General features: G+C 42.5%; 1 protein-coding gene across 5 annotated transcripts in view; it reads left to right on the top strand.

The window, feature by feature from the left end:
• NR3C2 (nuclear receptor subfamily 3 group C member 2) overlaps window positions 1-19,092 on the top strand; it is a 368,612-nt gene extending 349,520 nt beyond the window's left edge. For all 5 annotated transcript variants that reach the window (XM_082463336.1, XM_082463338.1, XM_082463337.1 and 2 more), the window contains exon 9: window positions 16,924-19,092. In XM_082463336.1, the coding sequence (XP_082319462.1) occupies window positions 16,924-17,079 (156 nt within the window). In that variant the 3' untranslated portion in view covers window positions 17,080-19,092. The remainder of the gene's footprint in view (window positions 1-16,923) is intronic.
• Window positions 19,093-21,188: the final 2,096 nt, after the last annotated feature.

The following is a 21,188-nucleotide window of genomic DNA, read 5'->3' as shown; positions in this document are numbered from 1 at the left end:
GGATCCTTTAAGCTGGGCAATGTTTTCGGTTCCCTAGTTCAACCCCTTTATGGACAAGGATTCTTTCTAAAGCCTTTTTTTTTTAAATTTTATTTATTTATTTTTGGCTGCGTTGGGTCTTCGTTGTGGTGCGCGGGCTTCTCATTGCGGTGGCTTCTCTTGTTGTGGAGCATAGGCTCTAGGCATGCGGGCTTCAGTAGTTGTGGCATGCAGGCTCAGTAGCCATGGCTCGCGGGCTCTAGAGCGCAGGCTCAGTAGTTGTGGTGCACGGGCTTAGTCGCTCCGAGGCATGTGGGATCTTCCCGGACCAGGGCTCGAACCCATGTCCCCTGCATTGGCAGGTGGATTCTTAACCACTGCACCACCACGGAAGCCCTCTAAAGCATTTCTTAAAGCCTTGAAGAATCTGTATAATATTTGGAACACCAGATCTGGCCACCACCATATCACTTGATTCATACACTATTTTTGCCCACATTTAATATTTCTAAAATCAGGAAACATCTTATACTTGCTTTATTTATTTTAGCAAACAACCAAAACCTGTTCTCCCAAGGCTGTTACTGAATCCCTGGCGTGCCTTCCAATCCAGGGCCAGCAGACTGTTTCCATAAAGGACCAGGTAGTAAATGCTGTAGGCCTTGTGGGTCCCATGGTCTTTGCCACAGCTACTCAGCTCTGTCACTGTAGCCTGAAAGCAGCCACAGATAGTATCTAAATGAATGAGCATGGCTGGGTTCCAGTAAAACTTTTTCATATAATTTTCATCTGTCACAAAATATTCTTTAGATTTTTTTGCAACCACTTAAAAGTGTAAAAAACAAAATGGAAAAACTTACAAACACCATTATTAGGTCAGATTTGCCCTGGAGGCCAGACTTTGCCAACCCCTGATTCATATAGTGGCATCGTAGGATCAAAGGAATAAATTCAGCCACCTCGGTCTCTACTGTAGTGTCCCTGCTTGGATCAGAAGAGGCCTTCGGTCCTTAGCCAGTGGTGTCTGCCCCTTGTTACTCAGTGTTCCTTTTCTTTCAGAGACTGAAATAAGGATTTAACTGCTTAATCTTGATGTAACCAGACAGTAAAGTTGGTAACTTATAAATATGAATTGGTTTAGGTTTTTACATTGTTCCGTGTAGCGTATATTTGCAAGAAGGATCTAGAAAATATTGAAAACAAAAGTAGCAAAAGTTCATACTTCTATATACAGTAACGTGCCAATGCATTTCACACATAACCCTTTCATTAGATTTCCTTTGTTCAGCAATGTTCTAATTATCCCTTTATCCTTAAGCTCTACTTTCTGCTTTTGCATTGTGTCATTTTTCTTTGTGTTTTTCACATGTACAACAGACCTTATTCACAAGAAGGCGGAGCCGCAATCTAGAACGAGGCTTGTAATACAAGGAAACTTAAACAGAGTGGAAATTAAATAAATTTAAGTGCCAAAAAAATAATCAGAAGGAAATTGAACCCATCTTGCTTAGCACAGCATCCAAACAACGTATTTTGAAGATTGAATATTCATCACTGACCAGAGATCAGTGACTGGTGTTGAATTTATTATAAAAATGGTGATGAGGAACAAATTAAAATGTAACCTCCAATAACAGTCAGATGCTGATGGATGGGGAGCAGGGGTGAGTGTTCAGAAATGCTCTTGGCTTTTCACGAGATGTTGAGCAGCCTGCTTCCCATCCCGGCCACCAGCCCATTCCTGGGCACCTGGTGTGGCCCAGCTGCTCCAGCCCGTACCAGCCTAGACTCAGGGACCAGCCCTTTGAGGCCACAGGGGACATCCCTGCCATCATCAGGCAGCTGGGCCTCTGGAAGCAGAGCCAGAGGTGCCCATTTTGGCCTGGAGTCACCCTTGCAGAGAGTCTGCTTGCCTAGAATTTGCAGGCAGAGTTCACATGAGCAAGCAGCCCCATCGAGGCTTGTCTCCTGCTTCAGGGACACACTTGAATCCAGATGCCCGCCTCCATGCGGGCTGGCCCTTGGCAGAGGACGGCAGTTTTTTAAACTAAGGAATCAACAAAAGATACCCCTTCCAGATGGCAGCTTTGCTGCTGCCGGTGGTAGCTCAGAGCCCTGTAACACCCTGCTAGGTTCCCCAAATGCCTCCTGTAGGCCAAGAATTTAGCCGATACATTGAGCGAACTCACAGCCAAGCTTTTGGCCAAAAAAACCCCTTTTGGTGAGTGTTTAAAATCCGATCTTTTTAGGTATTTTTCTGATGGCACCTTTTTTTTTTTTATTGAAGTATAGTTGATTTACAGTGTTGTGTTAATTACTGCTGTACAGCAGAGTGATTGTTATACATATATATACATTCTTCTTCTAATATTCTTTTCCATTATGGTTTATCATAGGATAGTTTTTTAATTAAATTATTTATTTATTTTTGGCTGCATTGGGTCTTCGTTGCTGCGTGCGGGCTTTCTCTAGTTGCGCCGAGCGGGGGCTGCTCTTCGTTGCGGTGCACAGGCTTCTCATTGCGGTGGCTTCTCTTGTTGCAGAGCACGGGCTCTAGGCATGTGGGCTTCAGTAGTTGTGGCTCGCGGGCTCTAGAGCGCAGGCTCAGTAGTTGTGGTACACGGGCTGTAGAGCATAGGCTCAGTAGTTGTGGCGCACGGGCTTAGTTGCTCCGCCGCATGTGGGATCTTCCCGGACCAGGGCTCGAACCTGTGTCCCCTGCATTGGCAGGTGGATTCTTAACCACTGCACCACCAGGGAAGTCCTATCACAGGATATTGACTCTAGTTCCCTGTGCTATACAGTAGGACCTTGTTGTTTATCCATTCTATATATAAAAGCTCACATCTGCTGACCCCAACCTCCCATTCCATCCCTCCCCCAACCCCCTCGCTTTGGCAACCACCAGTCTGTTCTCTGTGTCCATGATTCTGTTTCAGAGATAGGTTCATTTGTGTCATGTTTTAGATTCCACATGTAAGTGATATCATATGGTATTTGTCTTTCTCTTTCTGACCTACTTCATTTAGTGTGATAATCTCTAGTTGCTTTCATGTTGCTGCAAATGGCATTATTCCATTCTTTTTTATGGCTGAATAGTATTCCATTGTCTATGTATACATCACATCTTCTTTATCCATTCATCTGTCAATGGACATGTAGGTTGTTTCCATGTCTTGGCTATTGTGAATAGTGCTGCTATGAACATAGGGGTGCATGTATCTTTTTGAATTATAGTTTTGTCTGGATATATGCCCAGGAGTGGGATTGCTGGATCATATGGTAATTCTATTTTTAGTTTTCTGAGGAACCTCCATACTGTTTTCCACAGTGGCTGCACCAGCTTACATTCCCACCAACAGTGTAGGAGGGTTCTCTTTTCTCCACACTGTCTCCAGCATTTGTTATTTGTAGACTTCTTAGTGATGGCCATTCTGACACATTTAAGGTGGTAGGTACCTCATTGTAGTTCTGATTTGCTTTTCTCTAATAATTAGCGATGTTGAGCATCTTATCATGTGCCTATTGGCTATCTATATTTCTTTGGAGAAAGGTCTGTTTAGTTCTTCTGCCCACTTTTCAGTTGGGCTGTTTGTGTTTTGTTGAGTTGTATGAGCTGTTTGTATATTTTGGAAATTAAACCCTTGTTGGCTGCATCAGCCTGTAAGCTGTCTTTTCATTTTGTTTATGGTTTCCTTTGCTGTGCAAAAGCTTGTAAGTTTGATTAGGTCCCATTTGTTTATTTTTGTTTTTATTTCTATTGCCTTGGGAGACTGACCCAAGAAAACATTGGTATGATTTATGTCAGAGAATGTTTTGCCTATGATCTCTTCTAGGAGATTTATGGTGTCCTGTCTTATGTTTGTCTTTAAGCCATTTTGAGTTTATTTTTGTGTATGGTGAGAGGATGTGTTCTAACTTCATCAGTTTACATGCGGCTGTCCAACTTTCCCAACACCACTTGCTGAAGAGACCTTTTCCCATTGTATATTCTTGCCTCCTTTGTCAAAAATTAATTGACCATAGGTGTGTTGGTTTATTTCTGGGCTCTCTATTCTGTTCCATTGATCCCTAAGTCTGTTTTTGTGCCAATACCACGCTGTTTTAATTACTGAAGCTTTTTAGTATTGTCTGAAGTCTGGGAGGGTTATGCCTCCTGCTTTCTTCTTTTTCTTCAGGATTGCTTAGGCAATTCAGGGTCTCTTATGGTTCTATATGAATTTTAGGATTATTTGTTCTAGTTCTGTGAAAAATGTCAGGCAATTTGATAGGGATCACATTAAATCTGTAGATTGCTTTGGGTAGTATGGCCATTTTAACAATATTAATTCTTCCAATCCAAGAGCAGGGGATATCTTTCCATTTCTTTGAATCATCTTCAGTTTTCTTGATCAGTGTTTTTATAGTTCTCAGAGTATAAGTCTTTCACCTCCTTGGTCAGGTTTATTCCTAAGTGTTTTATTTTGGGGAGTGCGATTTTAAAAGGGATTTTGTTTTTACATTCCCTTTCTGATATTTCATTATTGGTGTGAAGAAATTCAACCAGTTTCTGAATGTTAATTTTGTATCCTGCTACCTTGCTGAATTCGTTTATCAGTTCTAGTAGTCTTTGTGTGGAGTCTTCAGGGTTTTCTATATATAGTATCATATCATCTGCATATAATGACAACTTTACCTCTTCCCTTCCAATTTGGATACCTTTTATTTCTTCTTCTTGTCTGATTGCTATGGCTAGGACTTCCAGTACTATGTTGAATAGAAGAGGTGAGAGTGGGCATCCTTGACTTGTTCCAGATTTTAGCATGAAGGCTTTCAGCTTTTCACCATTGAGTATTACATTGGCTGTGGGTTTGTCATAAATAGCTTTTATTATCTTGAGATATGTTCCCTCTATACCCACTTTGGTAAGAGTTTTTATCATGAATGGATGTTGAATTTTGTCAAATGCATTTTCTGCATCTATTGAGATGATCATGTGGTTTTAGCCTTTTCTTTTGTTGATATGACGTATCACATTGATTGATTTGCATATGTTGAACCATCCTTGTGAACCTGGGATGAATCCCACTTGGTCGTGGTGTATGATCTTTTTTATGTGTTGTTGGATTCGGGTACCTTTTTTTATTGAGATATAACTGACATAACATTGTGCAAGTTTAAGATGTCCAACATATTGCTTTGATACATTTATATACTGCAGAATGATTTACCACCATAGCATTAGCTAACACCTCTATCATGTCACGTAATTATCATTTCTTTTTTGTGGTAGGAACAATTAAGACCTAGTCTGTTAGCAACTTTATAAAACAGTATTGTTGTCACTGTGGTGTGCATTAGATCTCTAGGACTTATTTATCTACTGGTTGCAAGTTTGTACCTTCAAACAACATCTCCCTAAGTCCCCCATTCCCCTGGTAACCATTCTTCTACTCTCAGTTTTTAAGAGTTTGGCTTTTATAGATTGTACATATAAATGAGATCACAGAGTATTTGTCTCTCTCTGACTGACTTATCTCACTTAGCATAATGCCCTCACAGTCCATCAGTGTTGTTGCAAATAGCAGAATTTACTCCTTTCTCATGGCTGAAAAATATCTGTGTGTGTGTGTGTGTGTGTGTGTGTATCACATCTTCATCCATTCATCCATTGACACTTAGGTTGTTTCCATATCTTGGCTGTTGTGAATAATGCTGCAGTAAACATGAGAGTGCACATATCTCTTTGATATCCTGTTTTCCTTTCCTTCAGCTATATACCCAGGAGTGGAGTTGCTGGATCTTAGGTTAGTTCTAATGTTTTGAGGAACCTCCATACTGTTTTTCCATAGTGGCCAAACCTCTTTGCATTCCCACCAACAACAGTGCACAAGGGTCCCCTTTTCTTCACATCCTCACTAGCACATATCTCTTGTCTTCTTGGTGATAGCCATTCTAACAGGTGTCATCATCTGATATCAATGAGTTGATATGTCATGGTGCTTTTGATTTACATTTCCCTGGTTAATGATGTGGAGCATCTTTTTCATGTACCTGTTGGCCATTTGGATGTCTTCTTTGGAAAAATGTCTATTCAGTTCCTCTGCCCATTGTTTAATCAAATTGTTTATTATTGAGTTATATGAGTTTTTAATATATTTTGGATATTAATCCCTTATCTGATATATGGTTTGAAGATACTGTCTCCTATTCTGTCATTTGCCTTTTCATTTTTTTTGATTCTTTTGCTCTGCAGAAGCTTTTTAGCTTGATGTAGTCATACTTGTTGAACTTTGGTGTCATATCTAAAAAATCATTGCCAAGACCAATGTCAAGGAACTTCTTTCTTATGTTTTCTTCTATGATTTTTATGGTATCAGGTCTTACGTTTAAGTCTTTAATCCATTTTGAGTTCATTTTTGTGAGTGGTGTAAGATAGGGGTCCAGTTTTAGTCTTCTGCATGTGGTTATCCAGTTTTCCCAACACCATTTGCTGAAGAGACTATGCTTTCCCCATTGAGTGTTCTTGGCTCCCTTGTCAAATGTTAGTTGATCAAAAATGCAGAGGTTTATTTCTGGGCTCTCTTTCTGGTCCATAAGTCTATGTATCTCTTTATTTGCCAGTACCTTACTGTTTTAATTACTATGGTTTTGTAGAAAAGTTTGAAATCAGGAAGAGTGATGTGTCTGACTCTTCTTCTTTCTCAAGATTGCTTTGGCTATTTGAAGTCTTGTGGTTCCATACAAGTTTTAGGGTTGTTTTTTCTACTTCTATGAAAAATGCCATTGGAATTTTGATAGGGATTGTGTTGAATCTGTACATGGCTTTGAGTAGTATGGACATTTTAACAATATTTTCCTTTGATTCATGACAACAGGATGTCTTTCCATTTGTTTGTGTCTTCTTCAGCTTCTTTCATCATGGTCTTGTAGTTTTCATTGTAAAGATCTTTCACTTCTTTGGTTAAATTTATTCCTAAGTATTTTATTGTTTTGAAGCTATTGTGAATGGGATAGTTTTATTTCTTTTTCATGTTTCATTGTTGATATATAGAAATGCAACTGACTTATGTATGTTGATTTTGACCTCTGCAACTTTGTTGAATTTGTTAATTATTTCCAACAATTTGGGGGCTTTGTATTTAGGATTTTCTATATATAAGATCATATCATCTGCAAACAGAGATAATTTTACTTCTTCTTTTCTGATTTGGATGCCTTTTATTTCTTTTTCTTTACTAATTGTTCTAACTAGGATTTCCAGTATTATATTGATTAATAGGGGTGAGAGTGGGCACCCTTGTCTTGTTCCTGATATTAAATGAAGAAAAGCTTTCAATCTTTCTCCGTTGAGTATAATGTTAGTCCTGAATTTGTCATATATGGCCTTTATTACATTGAGGTATGTTCCCTCAGTACCCAATTTGTTGAGGGTTTTTATCATGAAAGGATGTTCTATTTTGTCAGATGCTTTTTCTGCATTTATTGAGATGATTATATAATTTTTATTTTTAATTCTGTTAATGTAGTATATTTATTTATTTGTGTATGTTGAACCATCCTTGCATCCCAGGGATAAATCCCACTTGGTCATGGTGTATAATCCTTTCACTGTAATGTTGAATTTCGTTTGCTAATCTTTTGTTGAGAATTTTTGCATCTATATTCATCAGGGACGTTGGCTTATAGTTTTCTTTTCTTTGGCTTTGGTGTCAGAGTAATGCTGGCCTGGTAAAATGAGTTTGGACGTATTCTCTCTTCTTCAGTTTTTAAGACAAGTTTGAGGAAGATTGACATAAATTCTTCTCTAAATGTTTGGTAGAATTTGCCAGTGAAGCCAACTGGTCCAGGGTTTTCTATATTTGGAGATTTTTGATTACTGATTCAGTCTCCTTACCAGTTATTGGTTAGGTCAGATTTTCTGTTTCTTCCTGATTCAGTCTGAGCAGGTTGTGTGTTTCTAGGAGTTTATCCATCTCTTCCAGGTTACCCGACTCGTTAGTATATTATTGTTCTTAGTAGTCTCTTATGAGCCTTTGTATTTCTGTAGTATCAGTTGTAATGTCTCCTCTTTCATTTCTGATTTTATTTGAGTCTTCTCTCTTTTTTTCTTAGTCTAGCTAAAGGTTTGTCAGTTTCATTTATCTTTTAAAAAAACCAACTTTTAGTTTTATTGATTTTTTTTTTCCTATTGTTTTTCTGGTCTCTATTTCATCTATTTCCATTCTGATCGTTGTCATTTCCTTCCTTCTGCTAACTTTGGATGTAGTTTGTCCCTTTTTTCTCCTGGTTCCTTGAAGTGTAAATTTAGGTTATTTATTTGAGATCTCTCTATTTTCTTAATGTATGCATTTATCACCATAAACCCCCTCTCAGAACTGCTTTTACAGCATCCCACAGATTTTGGTATGTTGTGTTTCCATTTTTATTTGTTTTGAGATATTTTTTAAATTTCTTCTTTGACCAATTTGTTATCCAGGAGTGTGTTAATTTCTACATATTTGTAGATTTTCCACCTTTCCTCTTGTTGAGCTCTAGCTTCATACCATTGTGGCCAGAAAAGATACTTGGTATAATTTCATTCTTCTTAAATTTGCCGAGACTTATCTTGTGTTCTCCCACATGGTCAATCCTGGAGAATGTTCCATGTGCACCAGAGATGAATGTATATTCTGCTTCTGTTGGATGGAATGTTCTCTTAATGTCTGTTTGGTCTATTTGGCCTAGTATATGGTTCAAGTCCAGTGTCTCCTTATTGATTTTGTGTCTGGACGATCTGTTCATTGCTGAAAGTAGGATGCTTAAGTCCTTTACTATTATTGGATTGTCATATATTTCCCCCATGTTAGTGTTTGCTGAATATATTTAGGTGCTCTGATGTTGCATATGTTTGTGTGTGTGTGTATACACACACACACACACACTTGTTATGTTTTCTTGATGAATTTACCCCTTTATCATTATATATTGACTTTCTTTGATGCTTGTTACCATTTTTGGCTTAAAGTCTATTTTGTCTGTAATAAATATAGTTACTCCCACTTTCTTTTCGATTCTACTTGCGTGGAACATCTTTTTCCATTCTTTCACTCTGAGCCTATGTGTGTCCTTAAAGCTGAAGCGAATCTCTTGTAGGTAGCATATAGTTGGGTCTTGATATTTTACCCATCCAGCCACTCTGTATCTTTCGATGGTGAATTCAGTCCATGTACATTTAGAGTTGTTATTGGTATGTAAGGACTTAGTAATGCCATCCAGTTCATTGTTTTCTGGTTGCTTTGTATTTTCATTGTTTCTTTTTCCTCTGTTTCTGCCTACCTTTGTAAATTGGCAATTTTCCATTTTGGTATGCCTGTTTCCCTTTTCTTTATCTCTTGTGCATCTACTCTAGGTTTTTTGGTTTGTGGTTACCACGAGGCTTACATAAGACACTGCATAGATAAAACAGTCCATTTTAAGTTCATAGCAACCTAACTTCAATTGTCTATGCAGGCTACCCCCTTTTATATTTTTGATGTCATTATCTAACTTTTTTTATATTGTGTATTTAACAAATTATAGTCACTATAATTATTTTTGATACTCCTTTACTTTGACCTTTATAGTATAGTTAAGTGGTTAACATACCATCCTATTATAGAATTAGGATTTTCCAAGTCTGACTGTATATTTACCCTTACCAGTGTCTTGTATACTCATATGTTTTCATGTCACTGATTAGCATATATTCATTTCAGCTTGAAGTACTCCTTTCAGCATTTCTTGCAAGGGGGGGGTCTAGTGGTAATGAACACCCTCAGCTTTTGTCTGTTTTGGAAAGTCTTTTTCTCCTATGTATTTGAAAGATAATTTTGCCAGATAGTTTTTGGCTGGCAACTTTTTTCTTTCAACACTTTGAATATGTGATTCTACTCTCTCCTGGCCTGTAGGGTTTCTGTTGGGAAATCTTCTGATAGCCTAATGGAAGTTCCTTTGTAGGTTACAATCTTTTTTCCCCTGGCTGTTTTTAGAATTATTTATTTTTGATGTATGACAGTTTCATTATAATGTGTTTTAGAGTAAGCCTCTTTGCATTGAGAAAACAGAGTGAACTATTAACCTTGTGAACTTGTATGTCCATTTTTCTCCCCAGGTTTGGGAAGTTCTTGGCTATTTCTTTAAATAAATTTTCTGCCCCATATCCCTCTCTTCTCCTTCTGGAACCCTGATTTTTCTAATGTTAGGTTTTTTGATGGAATCCCTTAGATCACATAGGCTTTCTTCACTCTTTTTTCTTTGTTCTCCTTTAATGTGGGTATTTTGAAATCTTCTGACTCACTTATTCTTTCTTCCTTTGCTCTGCTTTACTGCAGATGCTCTCTACAGCATTCTTCACTTCATTCCATGAGCTCCTCAGCTCCAGAATTTCTGCTTGGTTCTTTTTTATGATTTGTGTTTCTTTGGTAAATTACTCATTTTGAGCCTGTATTTTTTCATGATTTTGTTGAATTGTCTTTCTGAGTTTTCTTGTAGCTCACTGAGTTTGTGCAAAACAGCAATTCCTGAATTTAGCTAGACTGTAAAAGTCCATGCCTTTGAGCTCAGTTATTAGAGAATTATTATCTTTTGGTGATGACATGTGTTCTTGATTTTTCATATTCCTTGTAGTTTTGCGTTGCTTTTCTTTTTGCACTTGAAGTGGCAGATACTGTCTTCAGTTATTGCTAGTTGCCTTCAGATGGGATATTCTGTTCATTGGTGCTCTTATTATCTGGGGTGTCTCTGCCTTTGTATGGATATATCTGTTCCACTCCTTTCTGCATCTCGTTGTGGCAGAATTCTTCAGCTTTTATGTCTTTTCTGGTTCTTAAAACTCCCCAGGCTGGCTACTAGATACCTCTTTTGTTTTCCAGAAAGTGGCACCACTGTAGCTCAAGTTTGTGGTTTCTCTGTAGCCCACAGATCCTGGCCTGTTTTCTGAGCACACTTCCTGTCTACAGGAGCTCACTCTTGCCACCACACTCAGGAGTGTGCACAAGATGCCAGCTGCAAAGTGGGGGGAGGTATGAGTTTAGCACTCAGGGATTTGGGGGTACCTGTGGACCCTCTAGGGAGATCCCCAGGTGTAGTATTCCCAGAGGCTCAGGGTAGACCTTAATGGGTGTGTCCCTTTAATGCCCTTGGATATTCTTATCTGTCTCTTTCCCAATCCCCTCCCTCCTCCTCCCAGTCATGGAAGTCCCACCTCAGTACTCTGGGTGCCACTGGTTTCTCCAGCTGTATCCTGCAACACCAGGGTAGCCAAGCACTCACTCACCACTCTCCTTTTCTCCTGTGGGAGAGGTTGCTGCCACCTGATAATTTGGCCCCATGCGGTGTCGCCAGGGGTTGGGACAGCGCTGGTAAAGTTCTTTCCTCTCCACTACTTCCAAACTCATTTAGTTTTATTGCTCCAGTGGTGTGCAGGAGTCTCCGCTTGGGAAGGCTAATTTTCTGCAATTTCTCCCTTGTCAGTGGGTATCTGCCCAGGTCAGCAGTCTCCAGGTATTTTCCTGACCATGGCAAGAGGGGTTGGGACAGGTTCACTGCTCCACTGGTTTCATAGCCATGCCAAAGTCTGTCTGCCTGTCAATCACCAGATGCACAGATGGGCAAGACTCCTCCCCAGGTCCCTTTGCACGTGGGACCGGATCCCAGAGCTCCACAAAGGTGCTTTTGTTCATGGATGGATGACTAATTCGTTGTTGAAAAGGGGGGGATTGTCAGCATCGTGCTGTCATGATGGTGACAGTACTCTTTGATGGTCTCTTGCTGATACTTCTTCTCTCAGTTGCCTCTAGGAGGCCTTCAGGACTCTCCTAAACTCAGCCTCCAGTAGAGCCTGCCAGGGGCACTCAGCGGGGTAGCCTCACTGCAGGGCCTGGGTTTTCAAAGGGAATCCACGAGCAGATAGTCTAACCTTGTTGTTAAAGGTACATTTTCTTCTGGGTGTAGAAACAAATGCTGCTAAGTTGAGGGGGCGTTGTTACCATCACATTCTGCTGAGACATCACCAGCCAGAGAGAAGCGGTCCTGCATGGCCACGAGGCCCCAACCTGTGCACACGCCGGCATCTTCCACACTAGCCCACACTGGGTGGAGGTTGCGGGTTTTGAATGAAGCCCAGACTCCTTACATAATCACTATGCAACATTTTCCAGCATTCGGAAGGCTATTGCTAGAACACCTGGGGTAAACAGTTGCTAGCCGTTTCTGTCTATTACTGTTACAGTATTTAGAGTTGGAGCTGTGTATCTTCTGCCCCTAACCCTATCGAAATATCTGGCTAAAATTCTGATCTTTGCAAATAAAGCTTCAAACCTCCCCCCAATGCTCAATTCAAGCCAAAGCTCCATCCTAATGAGGTGAAAGTTCTGGAGTCAGCAGCTAACTTATGAGACATGGGCTTGCTGTTGAAAACCCATGGGATCCTACCCAGAGAGGCTGTTACCATTCACTTGCTCCGTCACTGCTCACTGATTGTGTAATCTTGGAACAGCAGTGCCGAACCCTCCCTGCGTGCCCCTCCCTCCGAGAGACTGCAGCTCATGGTGGGAGCAGGGCCCAGGTACTGGCCCACCACAGGCGATGACTCAGTGGAGAGAGTGGGGAATAGGCACCGACCGAGCCTGATAGCTTCAGTGTTGAACAAGCGAAGTGCCACCAGTCACCCTGTGACCTTGTCAGGCTCCTCTGCCACCCTAACAGCTGTGGCCCTGACGGCGGGCTCTGGATAAATCATGCTGAGCGTCCAGCTAGACTTCTATGATCCCAACAGATGCATTTGGTACAGAATGAAAAGTCAGTGCAGGACTTTCTTTGATTCCTAATAATATGGACTCTTACTACTGATTATAATTCGCGTTCTCGACTCTCCTTCTAGCCTAGTATTTACTAACCTTCCAGGCTGTGACCGTGGCCTGCCTGCCCCCAACCAACCCTCTGTGTACCTGGGGCAGAGGACAGGATGGCGCCTGGTGAGGGCACATGCATCATACCTGGTTGTCCCCATGTTTCCTGGCTCCTCCGGGCTCTGGCAGAGGTGCCGCCTGCCTTGCACCAGGCTGACACCCAGGGGACACACGTGTGTAACGTGACCATTAGACACTTCGCTATGACACAGCAGTTTGGCTCAGGAACCGGTATCTGTTCTGATGGGTCAACATCCCTGCCGACCCAGCAGTATGTGACTCCCCAGCTCTCGGGACCTAGTCCCCAGCGCCTCATGCTCTGACCACCTGCAGCCTCGCCCTACCCGTGCCTTGTTTTTTCCAGGAGGGGTGGTGCCCTCGTCCCAACGTCAGCAACAGGCCAACTCAGACATCCGCCAAGGGCCAGGGACCCCTAGGGCCCGGCGCACTGGCAATGCACTGTGGGTCAGCAGGCAGGTCCTGCAGCCTGGCCCAGGGTGGCCCTTGTCCTCCTCTCCCAGTGACCGGGGGTTCCTGGCTTCGATTCTCAGATGATCCCTGACCCCAGCAACTGCAGCCGTTGGCTCAGGCCCTGCTGGGTTGGGATCTTCAGAGGTTTGCAGCCCTCCCAGGGCAGGCAGGTCAGGCAGGCTTGTAAGGCAGCCAGTGCCTTCTGGTAGCTGCTGGGGCCCCCAGGCATCTTGGCCACCCCAAGACCAAGCACTGACCCCTTTCCTGAGAGCAGTTAGTGGTAAAAGGGGGTTCTCCCCTCCAGGTGTTCGCAGGGTCAGAGGCCCAGCCCTGGCCTTCCAGGCTGACCCCATGTACCCCAGGAGAGCCCCCATCCCTCAGCAGCTGACATCTATTATGAACAGAAGCCCTGGGTATAGCTCATGACTGGAAACGAGCTGCTTTCCCAGTCCATGGAACGTGGACCAGAGATGGGCGGGAAATGCCAGCCCCCAGTTAATATGCAGGGTCTGTGAGTAGCGTCTGGGACACCTAACCCCCAGCCAACCTGCCAGGAAAAACAGCCGAGCCCCCGGCCCTGGTCTCTCTGCATCTGGTCCAGTTCCCCAGTATCTCCTAGGCAATACTCGTGTGGGTGTTAAAGATGGGGCAGGGGACCTGTCCCCATTTACAGGCTCACAGAGGTGCACACTGCCTCAGGTTCACGGACTGATTTACTCTGCTCCTTACCTCTCATTGTATGTATATAGGACTCTGCAGGCAGTGCTGTCGCCTGTTTACAAGCACAAACCCTTAAGTGGCCCTGGCCCTGCAGGTAATGTGTCAGGGATGTCAGCCAACAGGCTCCGCCTCACAAGCTTCCTGCTGCTCTGAACCCCCTGAGTGACCCCACACTTGCTCCCTGAGTGCCACACGGCCCAGCTCCACCCCCCACCTCGGGTCGTATGCCAAGACCACCTTGTCACCATGACCACCTTCCTCCTCACCCCTGCCCCGCGCCTCAGACGCTCTGCACCGGGAGCCTTTATCTCTCTCTGGGTGTGAGCCAGTCCCAGCCCCGGAGATGTGCAGGCCTCTGCCAAGCAGAGCTGTCCTGTGGGGGGTTAATATGGCCTAGAAACGCGGATGTCAACCCTCAGGTTAAAATTTAAAAGGAAAAACATCCTCCTTAACAGCCCTGAAGGTGGCCACACAGAGGGACCTCGGGGGCAGCAGCAGGGGCAGAGATCAGGATGACCTTAAACTGGGTCCCGAGTGCCCTCGGCCGGTGCCACTGAAGGGCGTGACCCCGCGGTCCACAGTGAGACTCGTTTGTGGCACCACACCTGGAGAGCAGGACCCAGTGTGGCTTTTAGCTCTCGCAGCCACTGGCCCACCACCGGAAACAATTAAGAAACTTGCCACCCCAAGTCTATTTCAAGACTCTCTTTCCAGGAAAGGCCAAACACAAAGTTCCCGCATCCCACATTTTATAGAAGGCAGGCCTGAGGATCAGGTTACACAAAGATGACCCAGAGCAGGTCTTGCAAGCTGTGTCCCAGTTTGCAGAGAAAAGTGATGGTTGAAGGAGTTTGGGAAGAGAGAGAGGATGATTGAGAATTGGCATCTGTTCAGCACTTACTCCATGCCAGTTCACTGATTCAGCCTCTGCTGCACCCCTCTGCAGCAGATACTCTCATGGCCCCCATTTTACAGATGGGGAAACTGAGGTGTATCATTCACTAAGCAAGCACAAGTGTGTCTGAACAAGCCCACAGCAGATGGTGCCTTGTGCTGTTTCCCAGCTTATTTGGCCCCAACTTCCTGTGGGTACACAGAAAAGTCAGTCCTTGGACCTACCTAGGGAGATATCAGTCTACAGACCAAGGGCATATTCAGGCACAAACAGAAGCACCAGGTATATCTCCCAATGAGTTTTTCTGGATTCCTGGTTTGTATCGAAGGCCTTTACCACACAGTTATTTACTGCGTGACTCAATTTAAGCCTGCTAATTGTTTTGGTTTTTTTTTAATCCTGAGGGGAAGTTACAGATCTTCACTTAATAAAGTGAAAAACACTTTATTAAGATGACAGTTATTTTATGACATGTAATGTTAATGTTGTCTGCTTTAATACAGTGGGAAATGACCAAAAGTCATTTTTCCCATGATAGGATACAGAATTAACTAAAGAAAAATTAGAATGTATACTTTCTGATTTGAAAGTATATTCCTAGTAAAGAGAATAGCACCCAGTAATGCTATACTGCATTTGTGGGTTTGTTTGTTTTTTTTAACCTTACAGAATTGGGAATAGTTCAGGTCCAGGAGGATAGGAAAGGTCCTTGGGTCACAGAGTAGGGAAAATGGCTGGACGGGCGGAAAGACATAGACGTTTTCCTTGATGTTTTCATGTTCTCCAAGTGGCTGAGAATGGATGGATAAAGACGATATTAGATAAAGACAATATTATATATCATCTTTATCCATATACACACACACACACACACATACACACACATAACAGAATATGACTCAGACATGAGAATGAAGGAAACCCCACCATTTGCAACAACATGGATGGACCTAGAGAACATTATGCTAAGTGAAATAAGTCAGAGAAAACTCATACTATATGATCTCACTTACATGTGGAATCTAAAAAAGCAAACTAATAGAGCCAGAGAGTAGAACGGTGGTTACCAGAAGGTGGGGGAAATGAGGAGATGTTGACCAAAGAGTATAAACTTCTAGTTATTAAGAGGAATAAGTTCTGGTGATGTAGTGTACAGCATGGTGACTATAGTAGTAATGCTGTACTATACATGCAAAAGCTATTAAGTGAGTAGATCTTAAAAGTTTTCATCACAAAAAAGAAACGGTAGTTACGTACCTTGATAGAGGTGTTCATCATTTTGCAATATGATAAGTGTATCAAATCTACTACCCCTTTACACCTTAAACTCACACAAAGTTGTATGTCAGTTACATCTTAATAAAGCTGGGAATGCGGCTGAGAAGTCTCAGCCCCAGCCCCCAGCTCAGGACGGGGAGCCTGAAGGAAGGACACTGGCAAGATGAGGCCAGGGGGCTGCCGGTGGAAGTCTGGCTCCCCCTGCGGCCACAGCTCCATTGGCAGGGCCCAGCCAGGCCTCGAGGGGGCACAGCACCTGCCCTTACAAGCTGGGGAAGGCCCAGCGCCAGGACCCAAAGCTACACGCAGGTGCTTGCCCCACCCAATCCACACATTTATAAATGAGAATTGGATGAGAGCAATTCAGTGACCCTGCCGCTATGAACTCTGTTACTGGCCCTGTTGCTGCTGATATATTTAAGACTCAATAATGACAGAGCTCCTGTTTGAATCTGTTTTGCACGAAAGACCTATTACATGCAGCGGACGTTGAGTATCCTTCTTCCTCCCCCAAGATGGATGACTTAGTCATGTTAATTAAGCAGCTTCGTAGACACAGTGGGATTTGTGAATGTTGCTCTGAGCTTATGCCAGAGTTAGGACTCAGAGGGGCCCGGAGACAGGGTGGGAATCAGGCCTCGATGTCACAGCCCCTCTGTCTGTCTGTTGCAGCTGGTGAGCGACTTGCTGGAATTTTGCTTCTATACCTTCCGGGAGTCCCAGGCCCTGAAAGTGGAGTTCCCAGCAATGCTGGTGGAGATCATCAGCGACCAGCTGCCGAAGGTGGAGTCCGGGAACGCTAAGACCCTTTACTTTCACAGGAAGTGACGGGAGACATCTCACCAGAAGAACTTTGCCTTAAGTTTCCCCGTGTTACTACACACCCACGAAGGACCCAAGAAAATCATATTTTTGACACGTGATGGTTGATTCCCACTTGTTCAGCAGTTGCTCAAGTTGAAAATCATGTCAAGGGTTGGGAGGCAGGCGGGCAGGGTGACGTGGATTTGGCGAGACCTGCATAGTCTGGAAGGTTCTTCCCTCTCCAACCCCCAGCACTTAGAAACACGTTTCTGTTCCTCTGGATGAAAAGCCATATCTAGTCAATAACTCTCTGATTTTGATATTTTAACAGATGGAAGTTTTAACTATGCCATGTAGTTTCTGGGATCGTTCGCTTGTTTTAAAAGGGTTCAAGGACTAACGAACTTTTTCAAGCTCACCCTTGGTTTGCACATAAAGCGTATAGTCAATATGGGGCATTAATATTCTTTTGTTATTTAAAAAAAACAAAAAAAACACAAAAATATATACAGATTCCTGTTGTGTAATAACGGAGCACGTGGATGGATTAGCGACCCCCTTGGGGGCACTGCTTCGCCCACGTCTTTCTGCATCACTGGTATCCACACCCTCTAGCCTCCATTTATTATTTAATTAGAACGGATAAGATGTTCAAACAAATGCCTTGGTTTCAATTTCTAGTATCTATTGTGTTGGCTTTACCAATAATTTTTGCAGTCTTTTGCTGTGCTGTACATTACTGTATGTATAAATTGTGAAGGACCTAAAATAAGGTATAAGGAACTTTTGTAAATGAGACACATACAAAAAAAAAAAACTTTAATGGTTAATAGGATGAATGGGAAAGTATTTTTGAAAGAATTCTATTTTGCTGGAGACTATTTAAGTACTATCTTTGTCTAAACCAACAAGGTAAAAAAAAATTGTTTTTTTTTTGTAAAGTGAAACGTTCTGCATGCATCATGAACCGTTTACAGTGTATTTAAGAAAGGGAAAGCTGTGCCTTTTTTAGCTTCATATCTAATTTACCATTTTACAGTCTCTGTTGTAAATAACCACACTTAAACCTCTTCGGTTGTCTTTAAGCCTTTCTACTTCTTCTGTACTTTCGTTTCGTCCTTGGTCTCCTGCTTGGGGTGTTCGTGGGACTTGAGCACGTTTTCCGGCTTCGGCTCCATCCTCCTTCCACCGGGGACGGCGCGCTGTGGTGTCTGCAGCTCCTTGAAGGCGTCATTCGATGACACCCTCCCTGAGAGGATGTCCGGGGAGTGCAGCAGCTCTAGGAAAGCTGCCTCTTTTCCATTTTCCTCAAGAAGCGGAATCAGCTTTAGGGGAGAGACAGACTGGAAATGCGATGGCTCAGAGAGCGTATCCTCATCCCATTTTAGAAAATCGAATTTTCTCCTTTGGGGGGAAAAGAATTCCATGCACGCGCTACGTCTGCAAAAGGTGAAATGTTCACTTCTGGTCTCAGAAGGGGTTGTTGCACTCCTGGCACTGGTCATGGGAACACGGAGGTCATGGCAGGAGGCACTGGGAAGGTGTGTGTGGGCACGGCACGGTTCAGTCAGAACGGCGAGGAGACTGCACGATAATTAGAGGGTTTTTAGATTTTTAAAAGGTAGGTTTTAAAAATGAATTTTATACGTAAACAGTTTTGGAAAAAAAAAAAAAACTACAGATCATATAAGCAAGACAGTGGCAGTAAAATTTTTAATTCACTAATCTGTTTGGCACTGATGCAATTTATGGCTTTTTCTCTTGCCCCAAATCACAAACATATATATCTTTGGGGAAACTTAACAATATGATTGCACTAAATACTTTGAATAGAGGCCAAAATTAATCTTTTAAAAGTGATGATAATCATCAGGTACTCAGTGAAATCGTATTCTTTTCCAAAACCTAAAAGCTGTAGCTGGAGAAGCCCAAGGCCGGGAGATGGCAGCGTTGGGATCAACACTTTTCTCCAGGGTTCACCATGCAGGCAACATTACCATGTCTTTCAGAAGACACCTGCCTTATGCAAGGGGAAACCTGTGAAAGCTGCACTCAGAGGGAGGAGTTTCTCTTACATAATTTGCAGTTTCAAGAATTTAATTTTTACGCAGATCTTTAAATACGGTCAACTTACATGCACAGCAATATGAAAGCCACACTTGGAAGGTGATAAATACACAGCATGCAGACTGGGAGTTTCTAGAAAAGAAATGGCTTCACAAGAGCAGCTTTTAGCTCAGACTTACTTTTTATGACATCGGAATCTTGACGTAACCAGGTTTGGGATGGAGACGGTCTGCATCAGCTTTTTGTATTAACGAAGTTACTGGCTCTGTGTGTGTCTCCAGGTAACTTTGCTTGATTAAACAGCAAAGCCATATTCTCAACCCACTGTTGAATGCCTGTCCCAGTCCAAATTGTCTGCTCTTATTTTTGTACCATATTGCTCTTAAAAATCTTGGTTTGGTACAATTCATAATTCACCAAAACTTCTTCATATAATTAAAAAAGACACTAAATTAGTTTAAAATGAAGCAATTTATATCTTTATGCAAAAACATATGTCTGTCTTTGCAAAGGACTGTAAGCAGATTACAATAAATCCTTTAATCACTTGTTGTTTTGGAAACGGTTCATTTGAACGTCTGTAGGAGCACGTGGATTTTGTGCCCTTTTAAACCTGGATTATATGCCCTTCTGCCTACATCCAAGATGGAGTCACCATTTTTTTCCCCCATGTTAGAAAGCCCTGTGTAATCCACATATTAATTATCCTCTTTTGGGACTGGTTAGATGTCCTACTGCTAATATTTGGTTCACTGAAATACCCCATAACAATTTTATAACAATAACTACTACTGATGTAGCCACTAAATGCTATAGGCACATTGCCTCATTTATCTTCGCAACCACATGGAAGCGTGTTCATTTTACAGACTTCGAGACTCACCTGAGTAGACCAGATGCCCCGTCGCATTCCCAGGTCTTCCTCCACACAGTGGAGTCTTGCTCTCACCCCAGGTCCTCCTGGACTATCAAGAGACTCCATTCCCACCAGCTGTGATGCTTCTCACATTCCTTACAGGCTGCTCCCCTTGATGTCACTCATTAATACGAACCACAAAAGAGCAGTAAGCAATTATGAGTTCATCTTAAAACTAGAAAACATGTATTTCCCACAAGAGAAATTCAGGTACATTGTTAATGTGTCATTTAACTGGTGATTGGTCGAACTAGAAGACTATTTGAGAGTTAACCACAACTTTGCTTTAACACAATTGATATATTTCTGGAACACAACATAGCCGTGAAACACAAAACAGGGAAAAAAACTATTTAAAAAACTTCTGTGCACAAATTTGTAAAGGCTTAATTGAAAATGAAGGTAATTTTATATCTTAAAATTTATGCAATCTGACCTGTTAGGGAGCACAGTTTGTCGCAGAGAGCCCCTGACTTTAAACAAAAGCCATCGTGGGCTGTGAATCTGCTGTGGCCAGCGGTGGGGGGCAGGGTGGAGGCCCCAGGGTTGTGCACCCTTGGCTAAGGTAGGTGCCCTTTCTGAATAGAGCAGGCTCGTTCTTGGGTCAAGCGTGACTGCATTTCCAAGACTAAAAGTGCTCTCGGGCCCAAAGGATCCAGCTGCACATTTAGGAATCATTAGCTACTAAGTCTCTGCCACTGAGCCAGCCAGCCACTGTATGCCAAAGCAGTAAAAAATTATGCATAATGATGCATATATAATTAGGGGTTTGTTTGCTTCTGTATGACGAATGTCCCTCAAGCAAAAAAAAACAATGTTCCTTTATGTTAAAGTCAGCTCCAACATACTTTTTGATAAACTGCAAATGTATCCAGACTAAAATGACTTGATTACATGTATGTCTCGCACTTTAATTCCAAGTCATGCAATTGCTGGTGCAGCAGTTTTCTTGGAAATAAAACAGTGGCTTCCCAAACAACATTGGATAAGAGAAGATTAAGATATGATCTTAACGTTCAGCATAGATAGACCAAGCCTGGATCCAAAGCAAAGTGAAAGATGGGGCAGGGTAGCAGGTAGTTAGCTGCAAACCACCCCATCACCGAGTGGTTTAAATCAACCATCATTTATTATTCTCATGAGTTAGCTA

The sequence above is a fragment of the Balaenoptera physalus genome, assembly GCF_965194825.1.
Source record: "Balaenoptera physalus genome assembly, chromosome: 5".
In the NCBI taxonomy this organism is placed as follows: domain Eukaryota; kingdom Metazoa; phylum Chordata; class Mammalia; order Artiodactyla; family Balaenopteridae; genus Balaenoptera; species Balaenoptera physalus.
This window is presented reverse-complemented; position numbering and strand designations above follow the sequence as displayed.